General features: G+C 39.3%; 1 protein-coding gene across 1 annotated transcript; it reads left to right on the plus strand.

The window, feature by feature from the left end:
- The first annotated feature begins 5,912 nt into the window (after nucleotides 1-5,912).
- Nucleotides 5,913-8,778, plus strand: LOC131792636 (uncharacterized). Its single transcript, XM_059110045.1, has 2 exons — nucleotides 5,913-6,051; nucleotides 7,835-8,778. The coding sequence occupies exons 1-2, from the start codon at nucleotides 5,913-5,915 to the stop codon at nucleotides 8,776-8,778; spliced, it is 1,083 nt and encodes a 360-aa protein (XP_058966028.1).
- Nucleotides 8,779-15,967: the final 7,189 nt, after the last annotated feature.

Here is a 15,967-nt window from a genome sequence, read left to right on the forward strand (position 1 = left end):
GAATGTCTGATTTGTTACTTTATTTGCACTGAATTAACCCTCTTCTGCACTTAATTAACTCTCTTCGGCACTGAATTACCTGAAAACTTCATTTATCTTAACCAATCAGAACTGAGTAATTTTTCCATGTATATTATTAACCGGGGAAGCCCAATGATACAATTGACCGGTTATATGATTCTTGGCCGGACAGATCGAATGGTCTGCAATTCAATTAATTTCAATGTGGTATTGACTTTAAGTTCGATGATTTTCGATCACTGCTCGTTCCATGAAGATAACTCATTTTGCATTTATTGTTTGACGAAAATGACTATACCCAAAGTTACGAACAGAGTGCATGAATTAAAAGTTTTGTCATCGCGCGGGAGTTTTCGTGGAACACGCTCACTCTTCAGCTTTGTGTCATTTTTCTCTTAAACGAACGTTCAGTAGTATGCATTAATTAGCGGCTAAAGTAATACAAATTGTAAGAGGAGATTATTTATCACGTTTTGCTATTAGAAGGTCAATTGCTGCCGACTCTGATACTTGTAGCGCTACTTTTGAATGGTAGTTTCTCGCGAAACTGTCGGCTTGTCGAACATTGTTAGGAAATTTCTTCCTCCATTTGTGCATACAGTATGGGAAACACTGAAATATAGAAATGTATGGCACCTCCGCTCTCTTGCAAGGTGCAATTTTCAAGAAACGAAGACTCCCTTTATTAAGCCCATCGAAATCAAATACATAAAGAGCTGGGTCTTTAAAGTACCTAGGGGAAATGACAATTCTTACCGTTTATTAATCACGAGACAATTATTGTTTATCGATAACAACAAATACAACAAAAGGTGATATAACGGGTGCAGACAGGAAAGCTATCGTTGCCCATTTCCTCACAGCCCACACACTTTAACTTTAATTGTACAATTCGGTATTTTCCTAATTTTTGCATAATATTTTGATTTGGCCTGCAGTTAGAACACACTTATCACTCTGACTGTTTAGAAATTGGAAAGAGATTGCGTTTTCTCTCGAGTCAAAGCATCGAAGTGGTTTTGTCATTGTTTCTGAGAGGGCTTACAGTGATTTGCCGTTTGAAATGAAACAAAATGAAAAAATGTTATTTGTGAGATTAACTCAAATCGTTAATTTGCGGAAGGGAAATACTTTATTTGTGCATAAGAAATCTGTAATTTTCGAAAAGAGGTAATTCTGTAATTTTCACTTGTGTGAATTTAATGAATAAATGCATCGGCTCTGTGAAAGAAAAAATTGCGCGATTAAGCCATAAAAGGCAAACCAATCATTTAACCCTTTAGCTCCCAAATCAAATTTGTAATTCTCCTTATTGTCAACCATACAATTCTTACAATGTTAGTTCAGAGAATTTAGTATTGGATCCGCCAATCACTCCCAAATTGATATTTTATTTTATTCTCATCCCTTATCTGGTTATAATAATAAAGTTCGGATATAACGCGTGCTGTCATTGGTTGAAAGAGCATGCTCCATGAGAGTATAGAGCATAGAGCTGAGCTAAAGCTGTCACGCCATCTGCCAAATTGTACTATGTTCGACCTTTTCCGGGACTTCTCTCTGGCTTTTTTGCATTAATTGAAAGTGAAATTTCGGAACAAGCGAGCCGGCAAGTAGCAACAGAAGAAACAAACAAAAGTTTTTAAAAAGGCCAGGCGCCGTAATTTACTTTATTATAACGTGAGCAGAGACGAAAATCCTCAAGGAGAAAACGAAATGGACAGTCCGAGTTTTAGAGGTTTTCACGCTTAGTTAGATGGCAAGCTTATGTACGGTAGTAAGAACAAGAACAAAACAGAACAAAACAGAACAAAACAGGAATGATGAAAAATATAACCAAACTGGCATAACTGTTAAAATTCATACTAATCATGCCGGTGTCAGAGCGACTGCGATCACGCTGAGGTCCATCTCGGCTAGCTCATTATGGCGATCTTCGGTCATCGCAGTGAGGCAAGCCTCAGGAACTAAATCGGCCGCCCTTCGAGTGAAAAAATAAGAGCTTGCTCGGATATCCTTTCCGATGCGTTGAGTGGAAGGCCACATCAGTCACTGCGCTGTCATCCCGAGCAATCTTTATGTTCCGGTGAATTCGGCTGTCGTTCATTCATAAAACACTCGCCTTGAACTGTTTGTTTTCTACTTGTCGTGTGAAAAAAACTTGCGTGTTTTTATGAGCCACAATTCTGCCGAGTTTCACCGAGCATTTCACTTTCAGATTCTGCATTAGAGACTAAAAAACTTCAGGCAGAAGTGTTAAAATCGACCTGCCGAACTATTCAAGTTTTAAAACTATTGCAGAAAGCGGACTTTGATAGTTTGACACTTTTGACAGCTTTACTCTTGTACAGCCAATCAGATTACTAAAGGGATTCTGATTGGCTTACTTTAGCGTGCTTTATGAGAGTATAGAGCATGCTGACGACACTGTTGTTCGCTTTGGAAATAAAGTTTGTTTTGAAAATTGAAATTAATGCTTGTGATTTGCTTGGGGAATTTAACGGATTCTTTATTATAAAACAAATATAGAAGCCTTGACTGTGCTCTGTTCTGTTGTAAAGCACTTAGGAAGCGGCTAGAGCACCCAAGAAGTAGCACTTCTTTCGTGCTCTAGGAGAAGGAGAAGGTATGTCTCGGCAGGAGCCCATTACATAATGGATTCTTGGTCTTGGTTACTTATGGGAGTTAAAGGGTTAAAAAAATTATCCAGCGTTGAAGTTGTGCTGTTTTAAACATCAATATACGAAGTGGAATGCGTGACATGACAGTTAACTTTAAGCCGGAAAACTGAGTAACTGAAAATAGAGAGGATTGCGCTGTACGATTGTACCAACAATGTTTTTATAGTGAAGGTGCAAACATTAAAATTGATAGCGCATATGAATTCTATGCTGCTAAGTTAAGGGCTAAGGACCGCAAATTCCGTGATCTCTGTCGTCTGATAAAATCAATGACAAGGGGAAGATAGATAAATTTAGTACTGATATACTGTCCACACAAAGGGAAACGTGAAGCAACTGAAAGATGATTCGTGATAAGCGGTGAATGTCATTTGGCACTGGAACAAGTCGACTTGGACCATTTTTTGGACCATTTGTTTTGGACCTTTTTTTTAACCATTTTTTTTGGACCTTTTTTTTGAACCATTTTTTTTGGAATTTTTTTTGGAGCATTTTATCGGGGAGGGGGGCACACCATTAGTACTCAGGAAGTGGTGAGATGTAGTCAAATTCATAAGACAAAGTTGTCTCGATCTCAGGCTGATATCTTTCATCATCCATAGGAAAAAACTGTATCAAATATATTATTCACATCTTAAAACTTTCACAAACTTGTTTTACGAAATACTGATAGCATGATGACAAGTCGTTTCAACGTTTCATTGAAACGGCAGCCATTGCGTCCATGCAAATGTTGATTTGATGCTTCGGGCGGCGGCATTTGAAACATTCTGAAACAATATGGAACAAGGCATTATAGAGGGTAAGTGGCTAAAAAAACTGTGGTGCTGCGTCGGTGGAATAATATAACGAGGTAGTTTAATATTTTCAACTGAATTGATAACCCAAATTGGCCACTCGCTGACGTTTCAAGCGTTAGCCCTTCTCAGAACGATTGACGAAGGGCTAACGTTCAAAACGTCAGCTTTTAAACTCTTTACGGTGACAAATCTACGTTATCAATTCAGTTGATAAAACCAAATTACCCCGGAACAAAACAAGCTGACTGCGTTCAATAACAAAAGCAAAAACGTGCTTAAGACACGCGCCTTGACGCGCGCTTTTTTTTTTTTTTAGCCATGTACAGTCTCTTTAGTTACATTTCCGACATAGAATTTCAGGAAAAAAAAAAAAAAAGACAACGCGCGTTGTACAATATTGAATAGGATCACGCAACGCCTGCATTATCACCTTGGCAACTTCCTGGAAAGTGACTTAGCCATCGGATAGTCATACGCCTCACTATCCGTGCTTTCTGCAACAACTTTTTATCCGCTGGATAGCCATCCTATACACCAAAAAGGCTCATCCAGTAGATAAATTTATCCATCCTCTGAACAACCGGATGTTTGATGTTTGCTCTGATGTTATTCTATAGAGGTAGAACGGTTACATTAAGATCGGCACACATGAAAGGACTAGTGCCCGCGACTCGTAGCGAGGACTAAGTCCCTTCAAATGAACTACCATTTTAATTTTTTATCAGATGGTCTCTCACTAATTCAAACTGGTTTGATGTCGCGATACACATCAGAAGTGACCACCTCGTGAGAGAAACGATTTTATCATGTAAACTACGGTGTTATACAAGGATTTCTAACCCTGAGAAAAGCCGTTACAACACACGTGAAAAAATACGATAATTTTTTCACGTGTTGACACGTCACTCGCCTTTCCCGCCACTCTGAAGAATAAATTTCCCATTTGTTTGAACTAGAGACCTTCAGTTTAAATTGCTGCTTTTTTTTTTAGCTCTGGATCAGTAGTTTAACGAACCCTAGGGAAAGACAACGCTTTCGAAATTTTAAATGAGTGACCTATTTTATAGACTGACGATATCCTGTTTTATTGACGAGAACGTGAACTTCAATGTTTTGCGATTGATTTAGTAATTCCGCTTTCCGAGTTAGAAACGCTCCTTTTCCGCCTCAACGCTTCCGGAATTTCATTGAAAGCGTCGCATATCTGGTTATTTCGAGGAACTTGTTTCTGAAACACGTCCATGCAGTTGATCCCCTCGTGTATGCCGACCTTTGGTGAAAAAGCGCATGGCTTTGGAAGTAGGATTAGAAGAAAAACTTTGTTAATGAATTCAGTATTGAGACATTTTGTTAGACACTCGCGACTTACCTCGTCACAGAATGATGTGCACAACGTTAATTGTTTGTTACATTCATTCTCTGCTACGCTAATTATCCCAGATACAAATCCTGCTACTGTGACATCCTTGTGACTTCACATGATTATCACTCTGAGATGGAGTTGAAATATTGTATTTTGAAATTAAATCTTGCGTGAACTGAAACTTGTTTTAGCAGTGACTTCCATTCTCGGCCTTTTTTTCCTTCCCGTCTTTCTCCCTTCTTCATTTGAAAAGACGATCTGGATCGAACTTTCGATCAGGTAATTTTTTTATTATCAACTGAGTTGGTAACGTAAATTGGCCACCATTGAGAGTTTCAAAGATGGCTCGTAGTCCCAAACGTCCGTCTTGGAAAACTTCTCCAGCTTGAAATCAAGTTCCTTGGCCTCGTAGCCCGAAATATTCGGATTGAATCCTCTTTCATCAGCCTAAGTTGTCGAAACTTTAAGTCAGAGTTTCGTGCTTTTCTTAGTGTTTGCATTTACTGCGTTTTCCGTCAGTTGTCACACTTCTTTCACGTCCCAACCGCGAAATCTCTCCCTCATTGTTTGAATATAATTCGGTTACCATGGAAAAGTACGGTCGAGTCTGTATTTAGTGGTGCGCACGAGAAATCACGGGGTGTCCACTTGATATCGGTTGACCGCTAAATACAGGTTCCACACTTTAATGGTATTACAAAAAACGATGCAAAACGGCACTTAATGCCATTTATGACTACTTACTATACAGAATCTCGCTCAAAGAAACTACTTTGTTTTTGGAGGAGAAATATGAATTGAAAATCACTTGAAAGATTATTCTTACTTCTGTTTGAGTGGTTCGGCTTTCAGTGACCGGTAAACACAGGTTAAGGCAATACAAACAGGCCCTTGGAATTAACTTAGAGGGTGACTGCGACTCTTTAATGGAGATCTCAAAATCGCGATTTACTTATATGAATTAATATTTTATACCATAGGAGTAAATATTTTTTATTATCCCCAGGTTTAAACGTTCATAACGGGGTGACCTTAAACAGAACCAAAATGATTTTTACAACGAGAGGCAAAGTTACTACTTTTTCGATTTTTATCCTTGGTTGGACCACCTTTCTCATGTACGCCACATACCAAGTGGAGTTCGGACAAGATATTAGCCAACCCACTCACAGCAACAGCACAATGGGTAAGTCAACGAGTTGTAAAAAATGACTTACAGCATTAAATGCTCATTAGATGAATTATGCCGTCAAAGTCTAAATTAAAACGCAGGCAAATATTAAGGAAAATAAAAGTAATATTACTTAGTTCGAACTAGGGAAATAAAAACGCTTCCGAAAACTTAAGAGGCTTATTTACTTTCTGTTGTCCTGTTCACTAGAAATTAGCCTTTCGCATTGTAATGTTATCGCAGATTCATGATAACAAACTGAAGATCGTTTTAAATTGGTTTTCAAAATTAACTTAAGTTCAATGATCACCCAGGGTGATGATGGGTAATTACCGAAGAGAAAATGCCTGTTAGTCTTGGCTGTTCCGGTCTATCGGGTTTCAGATCGCTCTAACGCACTGTTAGTTTCGAGCTAGTCACTACTCACACTACCCTTACTGGTTTAGTTTATCGATCTCTAGCGGCGTTCACGAGGGGTCAGTGCCTCCTTTCAGTTGGAGAAGCATAACCAATTCAACAGCATAAGCAAATTAAAGCGCAACTACCAGCATTATGAGTCTCCAACATATGCATGACAACAAGATGAAATTGAATACCAAATGTTTCCAGCTCATGTTCAGCTGACCACCTGTGAAAACCTAAGAGTTTGCTGGTAATAGAAGGCCCTATTGGTGTCCTATCGATTAAGGAAGCTGAAATCGTCTTCCTCCGTTTGTTTTTGTTGGGAATTGGATCTTCTGAATATTTAGGATTCCTTTTTCTTGGCGTTTAGGAAAAGGCCCTATTGATCCAACTTGAAACTACAGCTATGGAGCAAAATTTAGTTTCTTTGTACAGTTCGCGTATTTCATGACTGGCTGAGACTGGAATATGCTTTTAATACCCTCGGAGGGATAAGATCGCATCCTGTTGCTTTCCTGATGTTGAGTGACTTTAGTGATTCCGGCTTAAACTTAAGTTTCACTGGCTAAGCTGAAGTTGAAAAATTCATTAGGAGAGATATTCTTTTTGATGAAAAGAATACTAGCGAGATCATTCAGGTCGTTCACAGCCGGTGCAATTATGCTAAGAGAATGTTTAGTTAGGATATCTGCAATCTTATTTGATTTTTAATGATGGTTTCGCCCTCAGTTAGTTCTCCCTCAATCTCCTGAGGCCAACAACGTGATCTCTCTGTTGTCGATACTTTTCCCTTCCGCTTCGATCTTTCGTGACATAATATTTACACTTGAATTGATTTCAAAAGTGAATAGCGGCTATCACTCCAGAGTTGAAGTAGGGCAGCTAACGTTTCGTAGTTTTCCTCTTTACCGAGGAAGCATGATCATCTATTACGTGTCTTCAGCAGTTTTTGCCCAGCACACATCATTGATATCTTTAAAGGTGCTTACAACAGGGAAAGGAATAAAAAGAGCATCTTCGTTGTATCATACAGAATCAAATTTCTTAAAGTTTCTTCTCATAGAAGTCTTGGAACCCCTTTTGGGGCGCGCAGCTCTCGTAATTGCACGCACCAGATGATCATCACTTACACCTGGGTTGAAAACAACTGCGTGCAAGAATTTAATTATTTTGGATGTTAGAATTACGTCAATTAGTGTCGCTATTTGCCATAGCTCTAGTTAGCGTACTTACAAGCCTTTTTAGATTGTAATCGTCGCATAGGTTTAGGGTTGACTATTTCCAAAGTTCTACACTCAACCAATTTCCCTCTCTAGTATCGAATTAAATAATTCTGGATAGTTCAGGCTTGATTGCGACTACTTCAAAATAAACTTTAACATTTTGTTCATGGCAGATGAGAACGTCTGTCGAAAGGTTTCTCCAACTCAAGCTACAGCCACAGAAAAACCTACAAATAATTCATCGCCAAAGCCTTTCGTTTATCTCACTCAAACAGAACAATGCCTTCCTTCAAACTTTGCCTCTTCTTCCGAGATCGGCGACCCCGAGACATGTAACTGTGATGTCATAGTGCTAAGCTTTCGTACCAAGTGTCAAATGCAAAAGTCGACTCACATCACTTATCTGTTCTATCCCAATACTGGATGGGGAACGGGACGAAATGTACTGTATTTTGCTGCATTAATGAGATCTCCAAAATACCGATATTACATTTTTATGGATGATGATGTGGTGCTGCATTTCCATTTATTTGCTCCTCTACAAATGAAAAGCCTTCCGCCATTTAGAGTCTTCGAAAACTGGCTCCTAGATTACGAGCCTGCAGTTGGCGTTGTGAATTACAAATGGCATCATCTGGGCATCTGGACCAATGACTTACGAAAGAAAATATGTGACAAAACGGACAGTCCCCTTGTGATACCTATAATATGGTTTGATGCTCTTTTCAATGCATTTCATCACAAATCTATCGAGCATCTCTTCCCTTACCGTACGCAGTATGAAAGCACAAGCTGGTGGTCATCGCAAAGCTACATGTTTTCCGCTGTGGAACTGATATTTCGAGGTCAGGCATTGATGTTTGTGCCTGTTACTGCGGGAAATCCAAAATATCGCCCATACCCAAGGTCTTTAAAGAACGAAAACACAAGGTGGAGAGATTATATCGATACCATTCGACAGGAAGCTCCTTTAATTTATAGAAATCGAACTTTATTCGAAGACTTTAGGCAGAATGTTGAGGGTTACGTCAACAACTCGACAACATATTGCATGAATGTAACACGGCATCAAAACATTAAACCATACGCTCATTTTGATTTTCAGTCAGAGATGTAGTTGATGAGGTTAGTGAAGAGATAAACTATAGTTTAGCGATTTTTTCTATTCTTTCTTATTCTAGGCCCAATCCGTAGATAAAATGCTAAGCCCCTTCAAATTATAAGCTGCTTTGTTTGTTTATAAACTTGTTGAACTGTAAGAAAGTCTCAACAAAGTGATGTCCGTAAGGAGAAGTTCTACTGAACTGCTATCACATTGGAAATCAAACCATTTTTCACTTGTTGGTCGCACACAGTTTATTTACTGTGGAGGTATTTCCTGATTCATATTTTTATTCATTACATCTGTGAATTAGTACTTTCTCACTACGATTGGGGAGTGTAACAGGCCTTATTAAACTGTTCAGACCTCCAAATTGAAGTTTTCATCCTGACTGAAATCATCGCTTTCTGTTAGAGATCTAGTAACCTCGCTTTCTCGATCCGTATTCTGAATAAGTTAGAGAACGTCGTTGAGGGCCATCCCAGTGGAAAAACTCGGTCTTTAACGAACAGAAGTAGAGGTCAGTTAGAGGTCTATATCTTCACCAATAAAAATTGTGCATTAAATCATCGCAACCAACCGCGTTTTAAGATGCCAAAGGGTGTACAAACCTTTCAGAAATTAGACTTTGAACGGCACCATTGTAAAAACATCGTTGTAACCTGGCTTAAATTCATAACCATTATGCGAGCTTCACAAAAGGCTGCTGCTTTGTTGTTTCACAAAAAAAGATTTTATGAGTCAAGAATGTCTTTTTGTGGTGCCACCAACTGTGTAAGCAGACCGCCGAGCACTGAAAAAAACAGAAGTGGGACTTTTCATGAGTCACAGTTAGGCAGCCAGGCTGTTAAGCATAATTCAAAATGGTGTCGGTCGTTGTCCATTTTTAGCAAATATGACAATAAATTCCAAAAGTCAGTTTGTCCTAGGAGGGAGGGGGTGACTTGATTATTTTCCGGTATAAGCGGGAGTTAGAAATTACTGCTAATGTGACGTCACGTAACAACAAAACAAGCGCTTCGCAGAGCTTGCCTAGTTTAGCGAGGGAACGCTATCAGTAAGAAACAAAGAGAAGGCCAATAGGGGCTATTATTAAGTTACTTCTAACTAGTTTACCAAGTGTGTGCGAGGTTTGTTGTATATATTGACTTTGAGTTCAATTGTTTATCGTTTTGTGAAAGTGATTTTCTATAATTTCACTGATTACAGTTCTGGGCAAGAGAGCTGTCCGCCATATTGACTTCGGAACGCGTCAAGACAAACCGAAACTAACGCTTTTTTCTCTGTAAGCCTCATAAAAAGGTTTTTCCATTTTAATAAAATAGCTATACCCGATGTTATCTGAGGTCAATCTAACCAGTCATTTTGCTCACCAATCCTTTTAACTTTTTGGTAGTTATTTCATCGAATTGTACTGAACAGTGGTGAAGCAAGGGTGTGTATTTATTTTTTCAGCTTTTGTTGTAAAGCACTTAGTGAGAGCCAAAGACTCTTGAGAGTTTAGCTTGCTGTCTTGTGTTTTGAACTTGTGATCACCAAAAACTCTATGTAGTTTAGCTTGCTGTCTTGTGTTTTGAACTTGTGATCACCAAAAACTCTATGTAGTTTTCTGCTCGTGGACTTGATATGCTATATATACCACTGGTATATTATTATACATTATTATATCTTATTAGTCTAACTAATTATTATACATTATTATATCTTATTACTCTAACTAATTTCGTAAGTCAGCCCACGGGCTGGGGTGCAATTTTTAAAAACTTCATATGCATGTATCTATCTTTATTTGTAATAAAGTTCGAATGTAAAACGCGCGCTGTATTTGGTTAAAAGGGCTTGCTGTGTCAGAGTACAAAGCTTTATCGCTTGTTAGTCCACTAGGGTACTCTACATACCATTGGTATATTTTTTGACATACTTGTGTTTTTTATCGGTCTTAATAACTACGTTATTCAGCCAAAGGGTTGGGATGTAATTTTTAAGGTTTACGGTCATTTCACCCCATGGTCATTTCGCCCCCAGTCACTTCGCTTCAACCAAAAGTCACTTTGCTCCATACAAAAGTTACTTCACTCCTTCCAAAGTTACTTCGCTCCATATAAACAATACTTCGCTCCATGCTACAAGTCAAGTGTATATGTGCTTAGAAGATTGTATTTGCCCAACTGATGTTATGGGATCTTGACGACATGTTTGTAATTTCGTAAAAAAGACATAGTTTAATGCTACTCTGATTTGCAGATTTAATGAATGTAACCGAAGAAATTACAATTCATAGACCCAACGTTTCGACACTCCTGTCTAGTGCCTTCATCAGGGGTGATCTAAACGCTGCAACAAGAGGTCCTTTTATATGATCACTAATTAGCGGCCTTTTTTTTCTGACGAGGTGTAAATAGGCGTCAGGAAGCAAACCGTTATTGTCACGATTTAAAGAAGCGTGGGCGAAGTTAATATGCCAAGCCTCCAAACAAAGGCGCTGGTGGTAACGCCGATTAGTGGTGATAATTTTAGAATTCAAGCCTATTTACACCTCGTCAGGAAAAAAAAGGCCGCTAATTAGTGATCATATAAAAGGACCTCTTGTTGCAGCGTTTAGATCACCCCTGATGAAGGCACAAGACAGGAGTGTCGAAACGTTGGGTCTATGAATTGTAACTTCTTCGGTTACATTCATTAAATCTAATTCATTATGTTGTAGTCGTCTGATTTATAAACACGATCTTGACGCCATGCCGATGTTGCTGATGCACTCGTTGATCGATGGTCGATTGAATTTCAAAAACTGTAACCCTGTAGAGTATGAACTGCATGTAAAAAACTTTTTGTTAAACATTTTCGTATTTCAAGGGGTAATTCGTTCAAGGACTTAAAAATGGACCCAGATCTGGGCGTAGTTAAAGAGCGATTGAGTCTAAATATCTTTGTTTGATTAGGCGCGTTGTGTAGCATTCACTTGTAGCACTTACATAGAGACAAAGCCAAACAGAGTCCGTTGATCGATTGATGGCCGATTGTATTTGAAAAACTTTGTAAACCATTTACGGCTTTTACCCTGTAAAGTTTAAAAACAAGTCTCTGTAAGAATCAAACATCTTGGGAAATGAAAATTTTCAACCCTCCTTAAAATTTTGCATGCAGTTAGGCACTCAGGGGGGATGCATAAAAATGCCCTTTTTAAAGGTCGCAGCACTTTTGTTGCTATGGTATCAACGGCTGCTTGTTCGAGGCCTGGGGCCTCATTTTCATACAAAAACGTCGCAAAAAAAGAGTGAAATGTTTATTTCTCTATCTCAAGCTTTATACTACATTACAAATTGGCACTTCTACCATACATAGTAACATCATTCGTCTTCACATTGATTCATTCAATTTTCCCTGGGAGAGAATGTGAACACACCAATAGATTATTTATCTCGGTACAGTTTCGGTCATTTTTGTTGTCGGGTAAAACAGGAAAAACGTTTATCTGAATTTCTCCAAAAGTACACCGATTCTGGAACTGAAAATACCCACCTGGCTGCTTATAATATTCTAGTTGTTAAATATGTAAAAATCTCTGCGGGCCTGCCTCTACTTTTTGTAGGAGCAATTCGCGAACGAAGCTCAAAAATCAGATATTGCATAATTTGGCGATGTTTACATCCAATGTTCTCAACAACAAACGTTTCAGACAAATGAAACGTGCAAGACTTTGAAAGAATGTTATCTTATGAGCAATATCCCGAAGAGAAATCTCGCCTCTGGTTGTCATCTTTTAAAAAAAAATTGATCAACCTTCATGCCGGAGGACTACTCGACGTAACTACAAACATATACCTCAAATCCTGTTTTAAATTATATACGAGTATAACAGTGAATCTTCAGAGGACTTCGGATCGCTCAAGTTCCCATGAAAGAAAGTGCAGCACTCAGAATCTGGATGATATGCACACGGTGTGTGCATATCATCCAGATTCTAAGTGCTGCACTTTCTTTCATGGGAACTTGAGCGATCCGAAGTCCTCTGAAGATTCACTGTTATACTCGTATATAATTTAAAACATGTTAAAGTCGGCTGAGCTACACGAAACTATCCACACCGGTCATTTGTCATAAACATGTACGTTGTCACGATGGTGTGACGCTGTATTTCTCCTTGAAGTTTCCATCGGTCGCTCCAATTGCGTATATTCATCTTTCTTTAAGCTTGTAAAAGATATCCCGGAGAATTATATTTGATCTTGGCGTAGTTAAAGAGCTATTGAGTCTTAATATCTTTGTTTGATTCATTACGCGTGTAGTTGCACAAATCTTTTGTCAATGAAGACTGTGATATTGTCAGGACCTGGCCCCGGAGAAGAAGACAATGGAGATTTTGCAACACCAGGTCATCAGCTAAGACCCGATTATGCCTTTTCAGTGGAACAGTTGGATGATTGCAAAGAACAAAGAAGTGCGTTGGCAACGCTGGTAATCGGTGGTGTGGACGTACCTGATGTTCTAATGGATTCAGGAGCTTCATGTAATGTTATGGGACAGCGGACTTGGGAATTACTAAAGCAGAAGGGGATCAAGTGTGAATCTCGCAAGTCTGCAAGAGAACTTTTTGTTTTTGGTGGTGTAGAACCTTTACCGACCCTAGGAACCTTTACGGTAGATGTCGCGCAGGTGGGTTAAAAGATGGAAACAAAGCTGACTTCGTAGTGGTTGAAAGCGATGGTCGTACGCTGTTGGGTCGCGAAACTGCCGAGGCGCTAAACCTGCTGCGTGTTGGTCCTTTTCAGGCAAACAGTGTTGACAGTGGGCGACCGGACAGTGTTGTTAGAGAGAAATACAAGCACTTGTTCAGTGGTGTTGGTCTTTTGAAGGGTTACGAATAAAAACTGCATGTTGATGAGTCGGTGAAGCCTGTGGCGCAACAAGAACGCAGGATTCCTTTCGGGGTTGCAAGAGAAGGTGGATGCAAAGCTTGATGAACTTTTGAAAATCGACATTATAGAGGAAGTGTCGGGAGGGCCGTCGGGACGGACTTCGCCGTTGGTGGTTGTTTCCAAAGGTGACAGTGACGTAAGGGTCTGTGTTGAATGAGCACTGGAAATCGACACCGTTGTGGCCTCAGGCCAAAGGAGAAGTGGAGCGACAAAATCGCTCATTGCTAAAGTTTCTACAGATAACACATTTGGAGGAAAAGAACTGGAGAACTGAGTTGCATGTATGGTTGATGGCGCACAGATCAACTCCGCAAACGACGACAGGGACTACACCCTGTTATATGATGTTTGGCCGCGAAGTGAGATCCAAACTACCAGAGCTAAAAAGAGAAACAGTAGGTGTGCCAAGCGAAGAAGTGCGACAGCGTTATTGGACAGGTAAACGTAACGCTTAGGAACGGGGCTGGTGTTGAACTGAAAAGGAACACTGTGTTTATAAAGAGGTACAATGTGCGCAAAGATGTAACTAATGGCGACGAAGACCAAGTGGTACAGGCAGGTTCTGCGGTACTGGTGGATTAGCCAGGTGCAAGCAAAATTCCAGAGACGATGCCAAAAGAAGTTCCAGGAACGTCGATCTGAAAATTCTCAAGCACAATCTAGGCATATGGAAAATACTGCAGCGGGAAGGCCTGTTCGGAAGTCGACCCGGACTGTATGACCGCCTGATCGTTATAGAGCCATATAAGGACTTTGAACTGGATGTCTCGAACTTCTTTTCCTTTTACCGAGTGACTAGCTTAATTCAAAGATTTTGATTTGTATGTTAAACAATTTAGGAAAGGAGGGAATGTAGTGTGTAGTAATGCCCACGTGTGGAAATGAATGTAAGTGATGTAATACACTCGGGACCTACGGATTTGCATGTATATATAAAGCATGTATTTAATTTATTCTGAGAGTTCTTTTCGGTTAAGAGTAAGTGTGTAACGGAAGTGAATAAACTGTTTTAACTTAACCGCAGTGCACTAAAATGGTGATGGGACAAAGCTTTGATGCAGGCTCAAAATACTCATAGAAATACCTCAATTGTAGTTTTAGTTTAGATCGTTGCTATGTATGTTACCGTTCAACCTTTTCACCCCTTCTCAAGCACCGACCTGTACCTTCAGAAAACTCTGGGTATCTAATCATAAGCATGCAAGGGATGTCAAAAAAAAAAAAACCTACATCGGAAGCATTGAATGTGATCTTTCAAGAAAAAGACCCTTTTAACTTACGATTATTGGAAGCGCTTTATATCCGAAGGTGAAAGCCAGAACTTTTAAGACTGTAAAGGGAAGAATGTATTGGACTATGAGACCTTTTATCCTTAACTAGACTACTTATATCTTTAGTTCTTGCTAAAACTCATCCACATTTTTCTATGTTATAGTATGCTACCATCGCTGTTAAGACATTTATGTGACTCTTAAACTCAGTGATCAGTAGCAACTGTCTTCAATGACCAGAGAAGGGAACAAGTAACGTGACAAGTAACGCAAGAATCATATATCCTAACATTTGCCTTCTTTTGGAGTGAGCTTACTTCGAAAACAAAATATATAAACATAACCAGTAGTCAGAGTCTCTAAAATTAATGCTTAGAGTTCTTTTGATGTCCGAGATGTCCCATGTAGTAAAATCCAGTTCGACAATAAAATGCCCCATAGAAATCGAGAATTTCAGAAGCAGGCTGAACAACCCAAGCCAGTTGAAGGCAGTGACGGCCAGTCTTTAAAAGAATGAAAGCTAGGGTTCAAAGCAGGATTTTAAGTCAGCTAATCCTGAACCGAAGCAAATATCGATACCACAGTCTGTTCCAGTAAAGAAAACTCGAACAAGAGTTGTAAAGCCACCCTCGAGGTTCAATGACTCTGTTGTGTTGTTGGCCGTGTCAAAATTGACTTCCGCTCAATAGAACTCTGGGCATTCAATATGGCAGACAGCTCACTTGACCAAAATTGTAATCAGTGAAATTACAGACAATCACTTTCACAAAACAATAAACAATTAAACTCAAAGGCAATGTAAATTATACCACAAACCTCGCACACACATGGTAAATTTTTACTGGTAGCGTTCCTCACTGAACCGAGCAAGCTATGCGAAGCGCTTGTTTTGTTGCTACAAAGCAGCAGCCTTTTGTGAAGCTCGCATAATGGTTATGAATTTAAGGCCAGGTTATTTCGATGTTTTCACCATGGTGTTGTTCAAAGTCTGATTTCCGAAAAGTTTGTTCACCCATA

Source organism: Pocillopora verrucosa, chromosome 6, assembly GCF_036669915.1.
Source record: "Pocillopora verrucosa isolate sample1 chromosome 6, ASM3666991v2, whole genome shotgun sequence".
In the NCBI taxonomy this organism is placed as follows: domain Eukaryota; kingdom Metazoa; phylum Cnidaria; class Anthozoa; order Scleractinia; family Pocilloporidae; genus Pocillopora; species Pocillopora verrucosa.

What these genes read in the sequence shown, in the direction of transcription:
- LOC131792636 (XM_059110045.1), top strand. Translation starts at nt 5,913, where the DNA reads ATGATTTTTACAACGAGAGGCAAAGTTACTACTTTTTCGATTTTTATC. An exon ending in TCACAGCAACAGCACAATGG is followed by an intron (nt 6,052 to 7,834) that starts GTAAGTCAACGA and finishes TGTTCATGGCAG; the next exon opens with ATGAGAACGTCTGTCGAAAG.